General features: G+C 38.2%; 3 protein-coding genes across 9 annotated transcripts in view; 1 reads left to right on the forward strand and 2 right to left on the reverse strand.

The window, feature by feature from the left end:
• The window catches only part of LOC122058193, a 6403-nt gene extending 5753 nt beyond the window's left edge, over positions 1 to 650 (reverse strand). For 3 of the 4 annotated variants that reach the window (XM_042620747.1, XM_042620746.1, XM_042620744.1), the window contains exon 1: positions 207 to 650. In XM_042620747.1, coding sequence (XP_042476681.1) covers positions 207 to 290 — 84 coding nt within the window. In that variant the 5' untranslated portion in view covers positions 291 to 650. The remainder of the gene's footprint in view (positions 1 to 206) is intronic. The other variant, XM_042620745.1, reaches the window with a different exon arrangement.
• Positions 651 to 5106: 4456 nt separating this feature from the next.
• On the forward strand, positions 5107 to 12431 carry LOC122057860 (BTB/POZ and MATH domain-containing protein 2-like). Of its 2 annotated transcripts, XM_042620193.1 has the most exons (5): positions 5107 to 5909; positions 7987 to 8077; positions 8156 to 8335; positions 10930 to 11206; positions 11941 to 12431. In XM_042620193.1, exons 1-5 carry the CDS (start codon positions 5494 to 5496, stop codon positions 12117 to 12119), a joined length of 1143 nt encoding a protein of 380 aa, XP_042476127.1. In that variant the 5' UTR covers positions 5107 to 5493; the 3' UTR covers positions 12120 to 12431. The 2 variants fall into 2 exon arrangements, with proteins under 2 accessions (XP_042476127.1, XP_042476126.1); XM_042620192.1 differs by having other exon boundaries at positions 5110 to 5909; positions 7987 to 8335.
• Positions 12432 to 13291: 860 nt separating this feature from the next.
• LOC122058042 (mitogen-activated protein kinase 15-like) lies at positions 13292 to 21000 on the reverse strand. Of its 3 annotated transcripts, XM_042620442.1 has the most exons (11): positions 20378 to 21000; positions 19988 to 20218; positions 18990 to 19398; positions 18541 to 18668; positions 18337 to 18396; positions 16256 to 16405; positions 15998 to 16153; positions 15698 to 15909; positions 15024 to 15125; positions 14774 to 14934; positions 13292 to 13982 (listed from the first exon to the last, which is right to left on the reverse strand). In XM_042620442.1, the coding sequence occupies exons 2-11, from the start codon at positions 20009 to 20011 to the stop codon at positions 13702 to 13704; spliced, it is 1683 nt and encodes a 560-aa protein (XP_042476376.1). In that variant the 5' UTR covers positions 20012 to 20218; positions 20378 to 21000; the 3' UTR covers positions 13292 to 13701. The 3 variants fall into 3 exon arrangements, with proteins under 3 accessions (XP_042476376.1, XP_042476377.1, XP_042476375.1); XM_042620443.1 differs by having other exon boundaries at positions 13292 to 13976; positions 19988 to 21000; XM_042620441.1 differs by having other exon boundaries at positions 19988 to 21000.
• Positions 21001 to 23389: the final 2389 nt, after the last annotated feature.

Raw genomic sequence — 23389 nt, forward strand, 5'->3', positions numbered from 1 at the left:
AAAAAAAAAAAAAATAGACCAACAGAAGTCAGGAAACAAAATACGGCAAAAGCCAATTGCAATCCAATCAGATCCTATCCTTGCAAAATTCAGATTAGAGTGAAAGAATATTTCACAGAAGGTCTACAATTCAACTTCACCAAAACCAAAATATAATTAAGTCAGAAATCAACAATCCAGATTCTTATATCGATCATGAATTTTACCTTTTGTACCCTGCAGAGGCCCTGCTCTTTGTGAAAAAGCCCAGAAGGTGAAGTAGAATAGGCCATCAAACAAAGCTCAACCATATCTGAGAGAAACCAAGTTCAGAAAAGGAATTTCTAAACCTAAATCTCCTTCCTTTCGATGGTCCAGAACTCAACCATTGTATCTTCCCAAATCATTGATAATCCATCCCCAATCCTCAAAAACCAGAAATACGAAAGGGTTTACGCTCGGGAGGCAACCATATAACTTGAAAATCAAAATTGGGTCTTGTACTTCCACTCGAGAAATTCCTGCTACAACCTGAGGCTCTCACGCCCTCGGGAATCCAGATCAAGGCTGGTTTGGTTTCGATTTTCGAAACGAAGCCAACAAATTTCTCAATTTTTCGCTCTTTTGGTCCTTACGGACCCTTTGGATTTTTTTGTGATTTTGGTCTCGTAAATATAATACTTGTTTCCCCTCCTTATTGGTTGCACGCCGGAGATTTTTTTTTATTTATTTTTATTTCAACTGCACTGTTGTGCACTTGTGTATTATTAAAGGTCTGTAAGATGATATCCACCGTCCATTTTAAACAATCATTTCGTTACCTTCACATCAGTATTTTTTACCATTTTTTTACCAAAAAAAAATGTATTTTACCATTTTTCTTGTTCGATCATGATTACTTGGCCGATACCATATCGCTGGAGGGTGTGGCTTAGGTCGTCGTACAAGAATCATTTTTGTAAGATGTTTGATCCACATTGGATTCCATTGAAAATAAAAATTAATTAAGAGATGAGAGAGATTAGAGTCCAAGTGTATCAAACACCATAAAACAATGATTCTCGTACGAGTACATGATCCGGACTCATCACTTGATCGATACGGATTAGGGGTAATAAGGTAAGAAAATTAGTTTTTGTATTGACAATCAAGGGGTATTTCTGTCCACTCAAGACCAATACATGGGATTGAATTGGTATCAACTCTATCCAATCCTAGATCGATTCCAAATCTTAAATAGTGTGTGGAGCATATGAAGTGGGACTTAGGTTCTTTAGACTTAGTATCAGGATCCTCTCCAATGCTCTAATGTGTATCGAATGATTGGATAGACCTAAAGTTGTGTGTTTAGATTTTTCCAACTGTTTGATGCGTGTTGAAAAAGATCTGGACCAACTTAGTGGGGTTTTAAAACCCATTACTTGAATCCGGATCGATAAGGTCAATTTTGATCAGATCAGAATTAGTCTAAAATCTGGAGGAATTGGCTCAAATTTTCCTAGGCTATAGGTTTTGGACAAGGATCAAGGGAGTCAAATTAGTTGGAAACAAGATTTGCCACTGGGCAACTGTGATGGAATCCTAAATCCTTTGATTAGCATGGAGAATGATATTATTTGTAAAGGAGGTGGGAGTTAATCAACTATTAAAGGAAAACTTAATCCATGATGATATATTATAACATCGAGTTTTTAAGAGAGAATCTCCTCACCATAAAGATCTAAACCCTTTGATAAATATAGGGAAGGATATTTTCGATATATTGGGAGAAGCAATCCAGAGTGGAAGGATTCGGATCAAACTCTTCGGGTCAAAACCATTTTTTTCTTTTTTTCTTTTTTTCTTTTTTTTTGGGTGGGGGGGGGGGGAGGGTGGGGGGCGGAGGGGTTGTGTTTAATCTTAGGGGCACAACTGACTTCATAATGTATATTATGGGCCAACTTTGTGACTATAGATTTTATTCACCATAGGAGAAAAACCATGTCCCATATCATATGGCTTTTTATTCAAGGTTTCAACTATCAAACGCCCTCCCATTTTCCTTTATAGATAAATAGAAATTTCATGGAACAAAAAAATATTAAAAAGGAATACATCCATCATATTCATCTTTTATGAGATGACAAAGTTCGTCTGTGACATCAAAAGGATTGATAAAAACCTCCACACGCAGCATGTCCATTAAGCCCATTAAGCGTAGAAGAAATATTATTTATTGGTTGATTAAGTTTATTCCAAATATGTTGATAATCATTTCAGTATAGTGAAATATTATTCGTTGGTTGATTATGTTTATTCCAAACATGTTGATAATCACTCCAGTAGAGCCCATCTCCATATGTAAAATTAAACAATGTTAAATTGACCATGGATGTTTATGATTCTCTTCAAAATATCCATGGCCACCTTTGAATCCAAATGAATCGAAATCTTCGGAATATCCCTTTTAATTTGTCTATTGCTTCCCTTTTCTTTTTATTCACCATTATAAAGCACCCATTTTCCAAAAAAAGTGTGAATCGCACCAGATTCAATCTGATGGGAAAGACCACCAACTCATAGGAAAAATTGGCTATCCACGTGATACCAAATTAATGATATTTAGACCACATTAAGAAAATAATGATTGCAAGGAAAAAAAAAATAATGGCATTATATAATAATTAAATAATTAATTACAATTGAAGAAAATTACTAAAGCCCCAAAACTCCAATGGAAATAAAAAAAAAACTTGAAACTTTAGTATAATGGGTTTATTGTTTTTAAATATGTGGAGCTATTATTACAAATGAATATGAAGATATAAATAGTCATGAGACATGCTAAGTGAGTAATTCAATTTATTTAGGTGGGTGGGGTGATGCATCACATATTTCTAACCATAGATTGAACGTAGGAGAACTAATCGCAATAAAAACGACATAAAGTGTCAGATGAATTTTTCCTTCAACCATGCAATCATATGATTATAATGTTAGGTTATCATTTCACTTCCGCCTCCCTATTGACTAAGTGGAAAAATATCCCTCTCTAATGCAATACTATGCTACTAAAGAAAGTAGATGTAGAAATTTCCTTTACACCCCCACAGTGTAGAGAAAATCCTAAAACAAGTGAGCAATGAGCCCAAAAATTTTGAGTAATATGAATCATGTTTTGGAGAAAGTTTTCTTTTACCAGTGGCTGAATAATGAAACCCCTTCTCTCTATCATATATCAATATTTATTACTTAAAATTCTTGGCCCCTTTAACTGGGCTTGGACTTGATTCAGGACCCTTAACACTCAACCTTAACCTGTCTCTCGAGCTAGGCTGGGCTAGCCTAATCTTGATTGGCCCTTAACCATGAAGAAGGGGAAGAGAGCCAATAGGTTGCACCCCTAGTTGGTGATGATAATTTTTTTTTTTTTTTTTTTGATAGAACAAACATTAGGATTTGACGAGAGTCCAAGTGCCATGAAAACTGTAGCTTCAAGTAGGCATTACATTAGTTGGTTCTGTATACTATTATAATCAATATTATTGGTTCATTCATGCAAAATACATTATAATTTCAATCCCAAAAGAAACATAGGGACTGATGACTAGCTAAATTAAATATTATAATTTTACATAAAATAACAAGACTTTAAACTCCCAGAGTCCAACAAGACACTATTTTTGTCTTTGTGCCTTATTTCTTTATTAAAAAAAAAAAAATCCTTACATCTTTGTGTTGTCATGGTGTTGTAATTGGTGTGGCATGAGAGGTTTTTTCTCATTAGTCTTCTTTCTTGGGAAAATGTTCCCACAATATAAGTGTGGTCTCATCTTCGCATGAGATTTTTGATGCTCGCTCTCCTACATTGACCTCATGGGCTTCACAAGAATGATAACTACGTCTAAGAGTGACAATCGGTTGGAAAAAGGAGCCGCGAAGTGTAGGGTGGATTTTTTCCATAAAAAAAAAATTAATGAAAAAGTTGATTGAGATCGGCTCTAGCGTTACATCTAACGATCAAGAATATCTTGAACTGCGTTTGGGCGCCTTGGACTTTGTATTTGAGTATTCTTGATCGTTAAATATGCGCTACATGTCTTATAATACTATAGAGGAGCCCAATCCTAAAATTATTGCCCTATTCACCATTACGATTTTTGATGAGATAGAAGATCAACATGATCAAATTTTCGATCTAATTTTGATCAGGTTGAATCGATTTTGGGTTAGAATGAATGAATCATAAACTAAACTGATAAAAAAAGATCAAGATTTTCTGAGGCCACTCCGAATGAGTATCCGTTCATTGTGACCCATGAGTCTACATCCTCTGCAACGAACGATGAGGTGCAATAAACATTGGATGGTTGAGAGCATATAAGCATACACACCAAGGGGTTCCCAATCATCCGATACTCATTGCACTGATATAATGGCTACAGATGATTTTCACTAGTGATCCATCAACATCGTACAATACAGGCAGGGGGAGAGATGGGTCACATTAAAACCGTCTCCTCATTCACAGGGAAAACTTTGTCCATAAAAAAAAATATTCAAATTCAAGTTGGATTATTTCAGTTTTGGTTTCGATCTGATTTTCATGTTTAGTGCGATTTTTTGTCGATCCAGAGCACAGTCGTTTCAGCCGATTCCATAATAATAATACCATAAATCGAAGCCGACTCGATAAGGAATAGGTTTGATTCGGGTTGGATTTTTTTGTCAAATTTGATCGGCTTGACCGGATTTTTATGCTAATTTGTTCTATTCAGGCAATTGATACCGTTGTGAACCCAATCAAGTTGCCGACCCAAATTGGGGCTGGGTGACATTGACACCGACACGGCCCCGACACGGTCCAGACATTACCCGAATCGCACATGTATCATTTGCTGTCTAATTGTTAAAATACATGTGATCTCACATGAATAGGTGCATATTTGACATCGGATTGGAATCTGATTGACATCCAACATCAAATCTTATAATCCCTTCTAAACGGACCCACTTATAACGGAAGCTATTTGGTTTTTTGAATTTGGAATACCATTATTATATAATAACTGATTAAATACTAAATTAAGTAAGGTAAGTAAGGTAATTAACTTCTAGGCGGCGTTCTCTCTCTCTCTCTCTCTCTAAGCCATCGTCCTCGTCTATTTAAAAGGCATCAAGAAGACGTGATCTAATTCTCCTCACGTTCTCTTCTTCTTCAGGTTTCTTCCATAACCAAACCCTAGAAAGCTAGAAGCTCATTTGGATCTTTTAGCATAATTCGTCACCGCTACGCAGGAATCGGTCACTGAAAGGCTTTGGGAACCCTAATTCGAAGTCCAAGAACGTTCATTACATCTGAACTGTTGCATTGAAACCCTAGAAACCCCCTGGATCACGCCCCCAATTTAGATTCGCGTGGTGGATCAAGGGAGCCCTGAGAACCCAATTCAGTCTAAGGAATCGGAATTGAATCTTTAGGGGAGGATAAACGTTAGAAAGAATCACGATCAGGGTCTTTCGTTTCATTTGTGGATGGGCATGGGTAAGATTTGCAGAGGAACCTCTAAACCTTTTTCTTCTTCTTCTTCTCCTTCGATGACCACATCAACATCTCATACCGAGACTGTTAATGGTTCTCACCAATTCAAGATCACTGGGTACTCTCTATCAAAGGGTCTCGGAATCGGGAAGTACATCGCTTCCGATACTTTCATGGTGGGTGGATACGCCTGGGCGATCTATTTCTATCCGGACGGGAAGAGCATAGAGGACAACGCGGCATATGTTTCTCTGTTCATCGCGCTAGCAAGTGACGGGACGGATGTCAGAGCTCTTTTCGAATTGACGCTTTTAGATCAAAGCGGGAAGGAGAGACATAAGGTTCACAGCCATTTTGGGAGGACGCTGGAGAGCGGGCCATACACACTTAAATACCGCGGAAGCATGTGGTAAGTTGGATGTCCTTGTTTTAGTTTATGGGCTTAGGAAAAAAATTGAATGTTGATTGAGTGGTTTGGGTTTGGACATTTGTGCTTGTTTTAGTTTTCTGGGTTTTGAACGAAATTGATTGGTGCCTGAGGGGTTTGGGTTCGGGGCATTTGGCATTCTTTGATTTCTTTGCATGAAATCTGACTGCTACGTGGGTTTGGAAATCTTCACAGCATTTATTATTGGTATTAGGCTCATTTCTATTTGATCATCATCGTAATTGATAAAGTTTAATTCTTTTTTGCATCTTGGGCATCTTGTCTATTGTTGCAAGTGCTGTTTATGCACACATGACAATAAATTTCCAACGCAATTTCTTGGAGAGCTATGGGGGAGGGGGTCCTTGGAGGAGAACACGTAAATTTTGCGTTGGATTACTTGGATCCTTTTTCCTTCATTGCTAAAATTATGAATGACAGTTTTGTAGGGGAAATAAAGATTGTTGTGTTATATAAGACAACTTAATTCATTCTGAGAGATATTATGAATAATACACTGTCTTCTTTTATAATTTTAAGCTGGAGGCTGCACCTATGAAGTCAAAATATACCCTTCTATATTCATCTGTTTGTAGCACTTCCATGATGGATTCGGTAGAGACTTTAGATCAATCATTGTGAAGGAAGTTTTTTGGGGGTTCTAAATCCTAAATTTTGGGGGAATACTGTTGAAGTTTGCATTTGTAGCTCAATGCTTGTATGTTTATTCATGTTTTTGTTGGAGAGAGGAGACGAGGAATAAGAAAGACCTGAAGACTACACTATGACCCAGTCGATAGAACCATTGTAATCAGTAGATACAAACTATGAAAAGGCTGAAGATGGGTAAGAGGACCTAGAAACATTGAATTTTCTATCCAACTGCCTACTGAATGCGTTATCCAAATCAGAGAATCTCTGACCCACCAAGACCAGAAGAAAGCCACACATAACTTGGACTAACGCCCTTGGTACAAATGTTCTGGATAGATTAGGACCGTGCTATCCTCATTTGAAAGATAGCCAACCATTTGTGCCTCGTGGATCACTTATCCGTATGGTCTCCAGAACACTAATACAATTGATCCCAAGCAGTCTAAAGGATTTCTCACTGCCGGTCTGATATATTTGGATATTACACCTATATTATTTGAGGAATGTTTTGAAGTCTAAACTGAAGGCTGAATTGCCACGTGAAGCAGACCAATTTAAACTGTTGGATTAGTGGTTTAGTGTATGTGAAATTGGATCCTTCAATATTTTTAGATATACTCCAATTTTCCCAGAAAATAGATTATGGATAAGTGATTGGTCATTTTGTATGGTCCAATTATCTGCTCTATGCTCCAATATTGTCTGCTGTGTGGATCGAACTGTTTATGTTGACCTGGGTCTGGGACTCTGGGTTCAACTCATCTTGTAGTCCTTTGTATTTTAAATAAGGAAGAAGAGCGCTACCCGCTGGCACAGGTACACGCCTAGACACAGTGGGTGTGGAAAGACTGTGCTGTCCCTGTGCTGAAGATACTCCTGCACGCCTTTCCATTGGCCCGCGTGCTGGCATGTACCTGCACCAGCAGGGTACTTTTCTCTTGCCTTTTACATTATTACTTTTGACCCATTCTGGCATGTGATCATTGGAGCCTATAGGCACTTGAAATCCCTTTTTGAGCTTTTGGATTTGCTTATTATGTATTTACTATTTATATGTAAATTACTGTATATAATATTTAAATTGTAAATTCTTTCACTTTTATCCAAGCCTAGGGATGTATGTACTAAAAGAAAGGATGGGTAATTTTATGTGTGCACTCAATTCTGATGGAAGCTCTGTTTTTGATTTGTGAAATACACTGTAAAGCAACCATCCGAAGCTTAAATGTGGATTAAATTTCTTGTTTTAGTTTGTCAAAAGCAAGCAAACTCCTTTATCACTTTTTGTGTATTTATATTTTTGTAGAATATGTTTGAACAATCTTCTAGCTTGTTCAAGGGAGTTACGAAGTTTATGATATGGTTATGGTTGATGAATACTCATAATGTATTATTGTTGTCACAGGGGCTACAAACGGTTTTTTAAAAGAACCGCTTTGGAGACATCGGATTACCTCAAAGACGATTGCTTATCAGTTCACTGCAGTGTTGGCGTGGTTAGATCACGGACAGAAGGACCCAAGATTTACTCCATAACAATGCCACCTTCTAACATTGGTCAACATTTTGGGCAGATCTTGGAAAGTGGGAAGGGAACTGATGTAAATTTTGAAGTTGATGAGGAGACATTTGCAGCCCACAAGTTGGTTCTAGCGGCTCGTTCTCCTGTGTTCAGGGCACAACTTTTTGGTCCAATGAAAGATCAAAACACTCAATGCATCAAGGTTGAAGATATGGAGGCTCCAGCTTTTAAGGTTGTTCAATCACTTTGTCTAATTGCTTTATATTCAGTTAATTACATGTAATCTATAATTTGCCTGATTTTGACAAAGACTACTTAGAAGAGTAGGAAAGTCTTCACCTACCACCACTTACAAAAGTGAGTTGATTCCCTTTATCCCCTTCTAAAAAATAAAAGTAACTTCTAATCACTTATTGACCACATTATTGGTTCAACTAATGAACCAAAACACTACTAGACCAAAACAAATAAACCATTGTAATTAATCCCGTATGCAGCTATAATGCCCCCTGTTTAGGCCCATAAAATTGACCTATTACAAACAAAACTATATGTACTAAAGGCCCAACCCATATACAACCCAACCCTAGACTTATTCCTAACAAAACAAGGCTAGCTTAGTGATGTATCTGCATGAAAGGTGTCAAAATGGAATTGGAACCGAAACTGGGGCCGAATTTAGCTGAACCGAATTTATTCGGTTACAATTCGGTTCTGAAAATGGCTTCTACATTCGGTTTGGTTCTGGATCCAACTCAAGAACCGATGGTTCTAACTGAAACTTAATCGAATTACCCATAAATACCTTTCATGCAATGCCCTAGATATACAAATAACATTAATTTTTAATATATGTTGGCCATGAAGAAATTAAATATGTTTAATCTTTTCATCCTTTAACAATTAACACGGCACATGGCAGACATAACTAAGTAGGCAGATGGGAAATGTCTCATGGGTCAGACTCCTCTGCACCCACCTTGAGATTCTCTATTTCCATTTCTAGGCCTATCATGAAGCTCTCAACCTCTCCATTTCTGAAGATGTCTCCCAGCTTCTCAACCCAGATTGTCGCAATACCATGGAACAGCCGAACAACGCTTTCTCTGGTTCTGCAATTTGCACCCAAATCTCTTCAGCAACCTCCTCTGATCGTTCCTCATAGATGATGATGACGACCTGGAGGTCTCAGATGATTGCAACTACTGACAAGCCCTTTGCATTTGTGTTGGTGTGGAAGAACCTGTCAGAGGTTCTCATGAGACGGGTTGAGCAGATTGAATGTCCTCAAGCTTATGGTCCCTACAGTTGTGTGCTTGTTGACCATACCAAGAATGTTCAGTCTGGATTTATTGATCGAGTGACTGTGGATTGGGTTCGTTATGGTGGGAGAAAGGAGGCAACGAAAGCCATAGGAGGGTCACGATGGCTCAGATGGAAGACCTTGCGAGTGTCTTTGCAGACGCCAGTAGGCTTTGGAGGAGTATGTTGATGGAGGTCATGAGCGCATTAACGTTTTTCAGGTGGCTCTCTATCTTGAAAGGCTTGCGCAATTCCTTGTTGGGTTCAAGGACATTAAACTGCTCTGTGATTTCAAAGTTCAAACAGCAAGATGCCTCTGTCTTCTGCTGCTTCATTTTAGTTTCTAATTCTTCTTCCCTTCCCATAGAGTGAGACGGAGAGGCCGATGGCTGCTGCCGGCTACTTCTCAGTCCTCAGAGGTGTGATTCCAGTGGAGGAGGACACAAGAAGCAGCTTGAGTGATTCTAGATTGCAATGGAGTACTGAGGAGTTGCTGGTGAGATGATGGTGGTCTGGGAACTGAATAAGGACTGAACCGAGCTTGGTTCGGTTTGAGTACAGCATTTCAAAATGGAGTCGGTTCTTGGTTTGGTTATGGGATCACACTATCACCTATGAGAACTGAACCAAAAGTGAACCGATGGGCAAGCTTATCATGGAGTGCATTTTTCCTTCTTTTTTTCATGTATTGTGGGATGAGTACCTTTTTCTTTTGTGATGTTAACTGTTAAACTTTGCAGTTTGATTTACGTTGATATTGCTGTAATTACTCATTGATGTTTCGACCTTCCATTGTCACATTATTTAAAAGATAACTCGTTTGAGAGTTATATGTCTCCTCGATTGGATAATTATAGTTTACTTTTGAGCATTGCCATTCATCATATTGTAGAGAGGTCCATAGGCTGAGTTGGCTATTTTTGTTAGGTGAGTAATTGTGGTGCCATAAAGGATGATTTACACATCCATGCTAAGCCAGAATCTTCTCCTAAGGTGCTGCTCTCGCGCACAGATCATACTCCAGCTCTGGGTTCCTAACCTCTTGCTTCTGCTTCCAAATGCTGCTACTGTAGTTGTATAAAGTCCATCCTTGAACTTGTCGAATTTGTATCATGTCTGGTTTGTCATTGTGAATCTACACTTTCTTTTTCTATGAGTTGAATAAATCTATGTATAGAATTCCTTTATTTGCATTTGTTGTATGTGCAGGTCTTTTAGATCTTTTTCAAGATGATAGATGGTTGTTGAGTGGGAAATATATATATATATATATATGTATGAACTGAACTAAGAAGCTGATCATGGGACTTATATGGATAAATTAGGTGTAACTATGCTTGTTCAATAAAAAAAGTGGTACTATGGATGTCAGTTTCCATGTTATTGTTGGTCTTTGGAACGTTCGGTCTCTTTCCAGGGATCTTAATCATTTCCTTTATTGTATTTGTCTCTGAATCCTTCATAATTTTTTTTTTCTGCTTTAAATTTAATATTTTTTTTGCCATGGCTTTGCACCTTTTGCAGGCTTTACTCCATTTCATCTACTGGGATGACCTCCCTGACATGGAAGAGCTGACTGGTTTGAGCTCCAAGTGGGCTTCCACCCTGATGGGTCAGCATCTGCTCGCAGCTGCAGATCGATATGGACTTGAGAGGCTCAGGTTGCTCTGTGAGGCCAAACTCTGTGAGGATGTTGCCATAAACACTGTGGCAACTACACTAGCCTTGGCGGAGCAGCACCACTGTTTCCGACTGAAAGCTGTATGTCTCAAATTTGTTGCCTTGCCAGAAAATTTGAGAGGTAAATTTGGTCTTTCTTTTGTCCTCTTTAACTTTTTGAAGGCTGTTGAATTGATAATGCAGCTTAAATAACCGGAATAATTTGTTATAGAAATAAGCAAAGTTTATACAAGGTTCTATTTGGTGCATCTGAAATTACCATAGCATTTAGATGTATTAGGTAACGTTCAGTATGTACTGAACTTGAGCTGTGCTGGTTTGTTGGTGGCATAAAATATGGTCATTTTAGGTTTGTTCAAAAAATAAATATTCCCACTCCAAATGATGAATGGAAATGAGTCCCCGTATGGTGAAAGAGACTGCTTGTCAAACAAACATAAAACCATTACATTACAGATTAGAAGCAAGCTAACCTTAGGTTTGAAGGTGCTCAACTGGTTGTCTTGATTATGGAGTCGCCAGGATAATGATAAATGTTTATGTGCATTTTTTCATCAAACAAGGCATGTTGTTGCCTTGGACCTAAGAAGGCACTTGGACGCCGAGGCAATGCCTTATGGTTAAAGGGGCTGTTTATAGGTGGAGGTGAAATTTTTTTCAGATAGATTTCCTTCCTAATAATTGTAATATTCTTGCCATGTTAAGAGGGTTATGTCCAATGTTCAGACTAGACGAAAGATTTTTATGAAGTAATCAATGTGTTGTCACTGAATGTCTAATGATAATTCTTTCTATTACTTCTCTTGTAATATTGTTGCCATTAAAAGCTAAATGGTGGTGGTAATTTTGCTGCAGCCGTGATGCAAACAGATGGTTTTGAATATCTGAAGGAAAGTTGCCCATCTGTCCTGACCGAACTGCTGGAATATGTGGCGAAGATTGGTGAGAACTCCATCATAGTCTGCAGACATGGGAATGAAGCCATGCTTGATGGCAGTGATGTCAATGGAAGACGTGTGAAACAAAGGATATAATATGGCGGTCCTCTTCACATCATCCCTGTAACCCAAAACATAGAAGGAAAAGGTCCCTGGTTTGTTTACTTTTCCTTTTTGTAAGAGATGTAAGATTAGTGATTTTTATGTTGCCATGCAATTTGAATTTCTCCACTAGAGCTCGCGGGGTTTTCTGGTGAACTCATCTCTGCGTTCAGTTTCATTCATTGAATAGGTTCAGTGTCCCATAGTTCTGATCCTGAGCCATATGGTTAGCTTAATCATTCATTGTAGTCATTGTTCTTTCAATATTCAAGTGGTTGAGGGCTTAAGAGATCATTTGATTTGGAATCACTGGTTACCAATATTGGGACTTCTTGATAGTAGTGAAATGTTATGTTTCGCTAGCATTACCGGTTAAAACTTAGTTCTCTTTTTTAAAATGAAAGTAAACAAAATTAATTTTTTTGAGAAATGGAAATAAAAACCACTGTGAAGAAAGCACAGAATGCAACAAATGTGGCTACAAATTCACAATGAATATGAATTGTACTATATGGCCACCTCCCATCTGGTGTTAAAAACTATGATGACACCAACGGTCAAATTGCCCATCTATTACGAATTTTTGTTTTCCCTCATCCACTACCACTACACCTGCTAATTAGTGATTAGGCTAACTTATAACAAATGAGATTGATGTGTCTCAAATCTAAATAATCAGTGGCAACTCTGCATTCTTATCTCTAGAAAACAAGTATCTTTAATCTGGTCCACACACCATTGGTCATGATCTATGTTTCAGAAATATTTTATCAACTAGCTAGGAAAGCCATGTAGTTCACGACTTCAAATTATTTTATTAAAATCTAAAACCCAAGTTTCTAAATGCCATCACTACAAAGTCAAATGATCAAAAGAATAAGATTTTTTTTTTTTAATAATTCTAAGCAGAATTTAATTAACATAAAACATACTTAAATTTGTACATCATAAAGAATGAGATTGGTAATAAACTCAAGTACTTAGTACATATATTGCTTCATTCCTTTCCTCCCAACCAAGGCAATTATAAAATTGAAGATAATCCATAATTAAATAGAGAGAGAGAGAGAGAGAGAGAGAGAGAGCTGTAAAGATAAAAGATCGGCCATTTACATATTTTGGTTTATGGTACAAGGTACAATACCTCACTGAGTTTTAAAAAGATCTGAGAGAGAAAATGAGTATTTTATTCATTTGGTTGTGGAAGCAAATAGGGTACAAAAAACAAATAGACGGGCATATCCCTTCTCTGGCTCTTAAACTTCCTTAGCTTTTGTATTTTAAGTGAACAGAAGTATAGTCACAGATTTGTCCATGCTACTTACAAATCAGTAATTTACGTAGCGTCTGAATAATCATCTTCTATCATCTTCAACCGTTAGAAGCCATTCTTCAAAGACTGCTGACTGAGCACAGCTGCACCAGTAAAATAATCTGACAAAAAAAATGAATTCCCATCAAACTTGAAAGTCACACGTCCGACGCAAACATGTAATTTGTGGCTATGCGGATCCTCTAGTGGTCCGTGAGTGCATACACCTCCAGTACCCAGAACAAGCACTAATGTGCCAAGGAATCAGTACCACTGACCACCAGGACCACCTTGTGCAGCAGCCACTTTCCTCGCAATATATTGTCGCTTTGGCTGCACTTCATTGGGTGGTCTACGTCCTTCACCCTCTTCACTCTCATTTTTACAGCCGGGGATCCTTCTAGGATATAAACAGCCAGAACCGACATATTGAGTTGACACTGGGGGATTTCTGACAATCCTTCGTTGTTCAAAAGCCTCTGCTGCCATCCCATGGTCGTGACGCAAGACTGAACCAACTACCTTCCCAGGCTTTGCAGCTGCACCTATACAGAAAAAAATTTAGGGAGTCGTGGAATGAATATAAAATATCACCATCGTCAAATAAGATTCGAAAACTTGCAACTCCAACTCGCTCATGTAACTGAAATTTTATTAGTTCAGCTAGTGATCACAAGTATCTAATAGGGATGGCAATGAAGAGGTTAAACAGGGAACATGCCCTGCAATGTCCTAATGATTAGGGTCTGGTATGACCAAGCAGGTTAGGGTTAGGTAATGGGTTAAAATCACAAGAACCAACCTGTTCTGCCTCGACACACAGGGACCTTCATCACTAGCTCCGCGGAGGTGGGTTGAGTTAGGGTGGGGCAATATATATGTGCAGTAACCCCCCCCCCCTCTTGTTGTTTCTAGTCTCTGAAGATAAATTTGCAATTGGCCATTGCTTTCTTACTTTCAGAAATCAGGTGATACTGTGTTCGACTAGCACACTTACAATTTTTTTTTTAATATATAAATGAAACAGCTCCATAATTGACTAGATACAACCAAGGCAACTTTCACTGCAATATACAGGCACCTTACTGAAGCCATACTTTGGGCAGAGACTAGAGTGTTAAACACAAACAGGAATACTAATGACATGGTTATGGCATCCTTGAGTTGTAACTAACAGAACGAAAAGGTAAATGCACATAGTTGCCCAAGAACATTTCATAGGACACGTGCCAAAACTTTCAGAAGGGGGAACAAGCAGAAGGAACAGTACACAAGTTAAAGAGCAATGGGCAGTTTGGTAAGACATCATGACCAATTTAAGTAGAAGACAGATCACCTTGGATTCTCTGAGAAACTTGGGGAGGAACTCTTGTCATAGTGCCCCCACAACTCCTGTCTGGTTGTGGCTTCTCAATTTCCTTGATGGAACATCTAGATAGGTCATCAGTGACTTCTGCTGAATGATGTGCTGTGCTGTCTGAATATAGCACAGATGCTCTGCATGAGTAGAAGTTCCATCAGTGATCTACATGATGTTTCAATGGAGAGATGGAGCAGTAGGACAACTATGACGTGGAATAGGATACCTGGGTAATGATGTATGTTGCCTCTCAGGTGGAGGTGCAGTCGAACCATTTCCATAATGCTCCTCAAGAAAAGCAAATTGCTTCTTAAATTGGTCAACAGCACTGTAAAAACAAGTCCAATAGTCATACTTTACCATTGTCAGGGGTCGAGACTCAAGAATTCAGGTTTGGAAGTAAAGGGCCTCAAACAAATGCTCAAGGCTTCAAAGCAGGGAATATGGTTTAATGTGGCACTAGTGTTTGCACTTTGATCTTTCTTCTGACAGTTAATAGAGAACAGAAATTGGCAACTTGGGTAGCTTATGTGATGAACTTTTAAAGCTTCTACAGTCTAGGATGCATCTCCTAGAAAGTTTAAAGGTCAAAAGCCTCAGCTTTAAGTTAAGAGACTAAACCTTGAACCCAAGGTTTGGTTACAGCTCTGCTTCTGAAAAACTATGCAAGTACTCATGCTAACTTCAGAATGATTCTGGGTTCCCTTAAGTATTCTAGTTGGCTACGGAAAGTAGAGATGAAAGGAGCATCTATGTGAAGTAGAAGATAATACAGTAAAACATAAACAACTTGGGTTTCTTTTGGATTGACTGGAACTACACAATTCTTGGATCCACTCTCCAAGAAAATAAAATTGGCAAATTTGAAAGTTTAAAATTGTGGTAAATGGTAATCAATACCTAGGGTACATAAAACCAGTTGAATCTGTGCCCTCCAGGAACTCTTTTAACATCTTTGGATGGTATTCAAGAATTTCCCGATAGACGAGTTCTCGGACATCATCCTTTGTAATCCTCCGTCTCTCAAATTCAAACTCCATCTTTGTCACTGGTTGTGCAGAAGGCTCCCTCTCAACCTTGGCCAAGCCCCTAAAATAGGGATCCATCAAAGCCTGACACCTTGTGGCACAAATTTGCCCGTTAGACAGAGCAGGCACATAACAGAAATAAAAAAAGAGTCAAAAAGCATGTCCACTGTACCTCCTCAGCAGTAGGTCGATCCTTGGGCTCAAATGCCAGCATCCTCTCCAACAGACGAAGAGCAAGGGGATCTGCATTTGGGAATTTTTGAGAGAACGGGATCGGCTTTTTCTTGCGCATGCTACTTAAATATCTACGGGCCTTCTCATTACGTACCTGTACAATTAACAGTGGGAACAGCAACAAATCAATGAATGAGGTAACTAAAACTACAACTGCATCAATATTAAAGCAACAGTCCTGTGACAGGAAACAAACCCTGGCAATTGCTTCTGGAGAAGGTGTTCCTAGCAGATCAGTCATCAGATCCAACTGGTGGACCACATTTTTACCAGGAAAGAGAGGTTTTCCAGTAAGAATTTCAGCAAAGATGCAGCCAATGCTCCATATATCTATTGCTGGTGTGTACTGCAACACTAGATAGAGAAAATGAGAATCTCTTTCTATGGGTGAAGTATATAATAAACAGTTGCCAAACATACCAAAAACCCCAGGCTTAGAATTGAAAAAAAATCCACCCACTATTTCTGTCACTCAATTCAATTTTCCATGTGGTAAAGTTAGTTTAGCTTCATTGTAAGAAGATAATAACCCTTAAGTAATTAATTAATTATGTCTGATGGGTAAATCAAAGGGTATTAATGGAGAACTGCCATAGGGTAGTAACTAGGCATTTATTATTTTGAGTGAGTGTTTAATTTCACAGTTCTATTTAGATGATATTTTGGAACACCAAAACAGACTTTTAACAGGACAACAAATCTCACAGTACGACAGGAGTAACAAACTTAGGCAGTAGATTAAATAAGTAATTGAATTGGGAGAGAATTTGCGCAGATGGGTTCTTACGATAAAAAAGTGTACTAGACAGTTCACCCTCACTCCAACTCCCGTTATTTTCCCTTCTGTCTAAAGAGGAAGGTTGAGGGATTGGGAGACTCTTTTAGAAGCTCAAAGCAGTTCTCTAGAAACTTAAATCCTTATCATGTTCAGAGCATCCACTCAACTAGTGACTTTAGGAAGCTTCTACAGCCATCAGTTTCCATATCATCTAGTATAACGCAGTCAGATACCTTATAATCTTACTCTAAGCAATGGTACTGCACAGGTAACGTGACCTGATTTTAGCAGCCATCAAATTCAAGGTCCACACTTACATCAGTTTTTTTTTTTTTTCTCCTTCCCCCCACAAAACAATAAATAAGCTAAGGACCACTTGATTTGGGAAGTAGTTCTAATGTATCATCATCCATGTTAAATGTTAGATTCCTGATGATTCACTTTAATCTATTTATACCCTTGGGATAAATTGAATATTAGACCTCAACCACAAAAGCAGAAGAGTAACATAAATGGTTCTCCCACCTACATTCGGTAAAGCTGTGAAATACAATATATGCAATCTTACAGACATCACACTATATAATCCCATTAGCTATTCCTCTTCAAACCCAAAATTGCCATTATGTAGTCTACACTCTAGCAAACTCCCTAAGTCCATCTAAAGGATGAGGAGGGGGAGGGGGAGGGGAAGAAGGAAATTGATGGACAGTCATCCCTGACACATGAATTCAAACACCCATTTTTCTATCGTTGCAAATGAAGATCTATAGCCACCCTGTTAAAGGGGCTTCAGGGGTGGGGTTGGGGGATGGTACAAGGGAAGGGTAAAAAGAACAGAATTTCAAAAAAACGAGAACTGGGAATGCTGCATCTTCATTTCTTCTAAACATTATTCAATAAGAAACCTTAACTAGCTAACTCCATATTAGTATTACCACATGCAACCCCCCAGCCCCAGCCCCAGCCCCAGCCTCAGCCCCACCTATATATATATATATATATATATATATATAGAGAGAGAGAGAGAGAGAGAGAGAGAGAGAGAAAAGAACAATACAAGGGACAGAACCAAAAGGAAAGGAGGCTAAAGGCATACTTGAAGCAATCTAATCTAAAAGAATACTTTCTCCTAAAATGTTGGTATTGATGTAGTTTACATCCCAATATCAATTTATGGCACTCAACAGTAAGCAGTAAAATGAAGGGAGGACAAGATTAAGAAAAAAAAGTGTTTTTGAGTGCAAAGAAAATTAAGTGATAAAAACATAGAGGACTACACCGGGGAGAGTGAGCGGTACAACTTGATGAAACTGAGAACATGGAAAGTGATACAAATGGAAATAATAGCAGAGATCGGAAAGGAGTCAAAATAAGTACATTAATAAAAATAAATAAATAAAGATAAATCATCAGACAGTTCAAAGAGATATATCACGATGACAATGATTACATCAAGGTACTTCCAAATAAATGGCCAACTGGAACAGTTCATGCACCTTTGAGAAGAAGGATCCACACAACTCAGGAGCTCTGTACCACCTTGTTGCAACATAGTCCTGCAAGCAATGGAATACATAGATACAAATGCTCATGAATTTGCATACCAGAAAAGATCAACAACTCTAACCTGATGACTATTAAGTTAAGGTCCAAGTAGGAAAGCTGAAGTGCCAATTACAGTTGACTGACAGGAAACTTACTGTCCAAAATATTGTTGTTGGAGTATCATTCAAGGCCACTCTAGCAAGACCAAAGTCACAGATCTTGAGCTTGCAATCAGCATTTGCTAAGATGTTTTTCGGTTTTAGATCACGATGAAACACATTTGCTAAACCACCAGCAGGGAGGGGAGAAAAAAAATAAAGAAAATCAGAACTGGCCAAGGAACATCAGTCAACCAACAGTCAATTGTTAAACAATATTACTTATTCCATATTCAGAAGATAACTAAACTACGAGGAAGGGTTTCCCACGATGCCGGACTGGGAAGAGCACACTATCAGTTTTGTCGGTAGGGGGCAGATGAGAGAAAGTGTCAGGGGTTGTCAGGGAGGAAAGAGACGGAGAGAGTTTCCCACTCTGGCATCGTAGGAAAACTGTTCCCATAAGTTATATTTGCAATCAAGTTGGCTTTGGAGTTGTGAATAACCTGTGTGTATATACTTTAAGCCTCGAAGAAGCTGATAAAGAAAGAACTGATAGTGTTGCAGGGTCAAATCATCATTTGCTTTGATAACCTGGTGCAGATCAGATTCCATGAGTTCAAATACGACATAAATGTCTTTGAATTCTCTTCTCGATGGAGGCAACAGTATATGCTTGATTTCCACAATATCAGGATGGCGAAGGAGCCTAAGAAGCTTAATTTCACGAAGAATGCGTGTTGCATCAGAGACATGCTCAAATATATCATTGATCTTCTTAATTGCAACTTTCTCCGCAGTATGTGAGTCATATGCAGAGCAAACAACCCCATAGCTTCCTTTACCTACTACTTCTTCTATTCTGTATCTATTACCTTCCCCATACTCAGTGAAGAAATCTACTTCCCCATGTGCCTGCATCACCAAAATCCAATAAAAGCATTACTCAACAGTCAAAGATTCCAAATTGATCCCAAAGAAGGAATTTGTATGGAAATGAATCACCCACATATGGCATCATAGATAGCTGCCATTGGTACCAGACCCAAAAAATACATAACCTAGAACAAACAAAGCCTATACAAAGATTAAATAGAATTCCAGATCATAGGATGGAGGTCAATGTCAACTTTTTTAGCGACTTCATACCAGATCTAGTAATCTAGTTCACCTCATCCCGCAAGCACCATATGTGCAACTCCTTCATAAAGAAGTACCCTGCACAGCTGGATTTGATCAAAATTCACCCCCTTAACACCTTATCTATTCAAATTTAGCCAGCACAGCAAAGCTGCATAAAGAACCCAAGCAAACAACAATAGGCGGCCGGTTTGCAATTTATTTCTTCTAACGAAAGAAGGGAAAATGAAGCTGGCCGCTCACAAATCCGCTTGGAAACAAAAAAATGCAAAACCAGAAGAAAACCCATGAATAAGAATCAAAATTTGGTCTCGAAAATGATATCAAATTAAAACAGATAAATCAGTAAAGGATTATAGTTTACCTTTCTTCGCTGGTCAGGTTGCATCTTATCTAGCAAAGTACAAAATCCTCAGAATTTTCCAACGCCGGAAATGGACAAAAACATGTCGCAAGCTTCAGAAACGGCAGTTGGCAAAGAACCAGGAAGAACTTGCAATTAGCAACTATCTTCAGATCATTGTTTCTAAAGATCCAAGAAGGACAGAGACCGATGAATTCCAAACCGAATTCAGCTTAAGAAAAAATTCGGATCCTGAGACCAATAAGAAAAAAATATAAAAAACAAGTCCACAAAAGAAAGATATTACAAATCTCCGCTGCAACTAGCTGATAGCACTGGTACTGAGATCTAATGAAGCAAAAAACCCTAAAATCACCAGCCAAGTATGACAGGAAAAAAAAAAAAAAAAACCTCTTAACATAGGAGCAAACTAGAGGATTCTGTGCTAAAATTCTCCACCGGGTATCGAAATGAAGCAGAAAATCAAAAAATCTAATTTCTTGATCAACTGTAAACCAAATAAAAAACCACAAAAAAAGAGGAATACGAAATCCAGTGGCCGGCCGAAGAAGGAAGAACTCAGAAGTCCTGAAATTTGCCGCAAAATGTAGCTAAAAGAAACCACATCCAGATCAAACAGAATTTACAAAATGTCCCTAATTTTGTTCCCAAGAAGAGTAGTAGATCAACTAAACTCGATAGGATTGAAAACTAGCAAGTAATTAACAGTAGAGCCCTCGTATTCCTGCAAAACTTGGCACAGAAAAACCCCAATACCGATTTCTTGATGGGCTTGAAAGAATCCAAATGAAAGAAAAAAAAAAGTAGAAGTGATAGGATCACTGGATTGGTAACCGCTACTTGGATTTCAGGAAGTAAGGTATTGATAATTGAAGAAAACGAGTGTCTGGGTATTTGAAGTAGAGGAGAGAGAGAGGTGGTGGAATTGGGAAGCAGGGAAAAAGAGTGGCAACGTAACGTTAGGCTCTCTCTCTCTCTCTCTCTCTCTCTCTATCTCTCGAGTTGTCTGTCCTTCAAAAACGGCCTCTTATTCTCAACTTGGGATCGTAAAGATATTTATTTTAAAATCCTGTGTCTTTTCCTTAAGAGCTGATTAGTTAACTCTTAACTCAACTTGGGTTAAGACTCATCAATAATAACCTTTTAGATTAATATCATAGACACAGAAATATCATTATAATTGAGACAAATCTCTTTAAAGTTACTGGTCAGAAGAAGATCTAATGGAAATATTGTAATCTAGAAACAACTTGTCCATTAATATATTATTGTGCATAGAGCTTTATTCATTTATGGAGATTTTTTTGGGGTGGGGGTAGGTTTTAGTTTAAAGGGGAAGGGTTCTCAGTCTCGAAGTGTGGCACTGCTTTTGCGCAGGGCCAATGAGAGTGCCTCTAGAAGCACTAAAAATATATATATTTCCATCTTTCATGGGGGCTGAGGCAGTTATTTCGCCCTCGATCTTTTGTGTATAATCATAACTCTTGAATAGTTTGTATTGATGTCAACGGGGACTCAAATCCTCTACAGTGAGTGGCAGTGAAGATCCAACGATTGAGAGGGCCTCAACATACACCCCAACTGTTGGATTCTCACTGTTGCTCGCTATCCCCAACAGAAGATTTTTGTGCTATCAACAGTTGATATTGATATCACAACATAAATCCATTGCATCGTGTCACGAATCATTTTGCTTTTAAATTTGGGTAAAGAATTGTTTTTGAATTATTTTACCCTCAGTAGATACCAACATTATCTCTCTCTCTCTATAATATGCCAATATGATTAGTACTTTTTTTCTTTGGTAAGATGATGATAATACTTAATACCATGATTACAAGTTTCTCTATCATTAATCATTGATGAGATGGAAGTTTTCCTTCACCCAAACCTCTCATCTGTATTGATTTGAACATTCTCGTGTCATTATAAATTCACTTTCTATTCAAAAGGGTCAAAAGATTCCTCTCTATTTCAATTAGATATACCTACCGAAATATGGTGAGGGAATTCCTCCTTCTTCATTGACATGCTTTTAAGAATCAGACTAGGATAGATTTCTAGGTCCATATTTTTATGCAGTTTGGTTGCTTTTTTTTTTACACGCAATTTTATTATAAAAGATTAAAATTTTATGAAAAAAAAAGTCTAACCTTTTTTCTTTTATTGTGAGATGATTAATCCTTACACAACATTACTTTCAAAATCTTGACAAGCACTTTCTTCTCCTCTAAAATGACCTCCATGACCCCTAATAGGTTTTACCAAAAAAAAAAAAACCTATAGGGACTATTCATTTAGTGTTTCCTAGCTATCAGATAGATACACCCTCATAATAATAATAAGAGAAAATTGCATTGCCACCCCCTGAACTTTGGCCTTTATTCAATGCCATCTCCTAGACTTTTCGAAACACCAAAGACACCCCCTGAAATTTCAAAAAATTCCAAATCAGTCCCTGCCATTAGCAAACATTGTTAAGTGGTAGAACTTCTGTTAGTTTTTTTACAAAATACCCAAAATACCCCTGACTATTGTGAGTGGACAATATTACCCTCTCTTTCCCTTCTTCTAAACTCACTCTCACTCTCACTCATACTCATACAAACTTGCAACTTGACCGCTTCCCTTCGGCGTACGATTGTGAGCACATCTCCCCACCGGCGTGTAATCGTGAACAAGAATTACCGGATAACATTACCCTCTCTTTCCCTTCTTCTCCCTCTTACAACTTACATCCTTCGGCGCTGACCCCATCTCTCCATCTTTCGCTTATAAATAAATTTCTATTGGGTTCTTGCAATTACTATAAAAGAATGGGTTTTGAAGCGACTGGAAAGAACGGATGGAGCTCTTGCGTTCATCAGAACTTTCATGGCATTGGTGTTTGTGTAGCAATTCATTTTCTATGTAGCAACCGTAAAGGATTTCCTAGATCCATTCATATTCGCTCCAAATTAAGTTTTGGATCTACCAACGTGAGCTTCCCTTGATTCTAAAACTGTCTTAATTTTTTTAGCATTTATTGAATCAGACGGGTCTCTGTTCTCTCTTCCACTGGATCGGGTTTCTAGAATTCCCAAATCCTTAAGTTAATCAAAACACTTCAATCTTTGTAAGTTTCACATCTGGTTTTGAAAACATTTGAGACTGTTCTTCATTTCTCAAGAACATGCCCAAGGAAATGATGTTGCTCAAGTCGGATAATCTTTTGAATCAGGACCCAAGAACGAAGCCCTTCATGTTAAAGTACGAAACCGATCAGGCCGTCTTCTACAAGGACTTCTCAGCTGCCATGGAAAAGCTTAGTGTGTTTGGCATCAAGACGGGTCGCAATGGAGAGGTGCGACGGCAATGCGGTGATGGAAACACATTACAATCATCTATTATCAGAGTCCTACC

This window comes from Macadamia integrifolia, chromosome 12 (assembly GCF_013358625.1).
Source record: "Macadamia integrifolia cultivar HAES 741 chromosome 12, SCU_Mint_v3, whole genome shotgun sequence".
NCBI classification, from domain to species: Eukaryota; Viridiplantae; Streptophyta; class Magnoliopsida; order Proteales; family Proteaceae; genus Macadamia; species Macadamia integrifolia.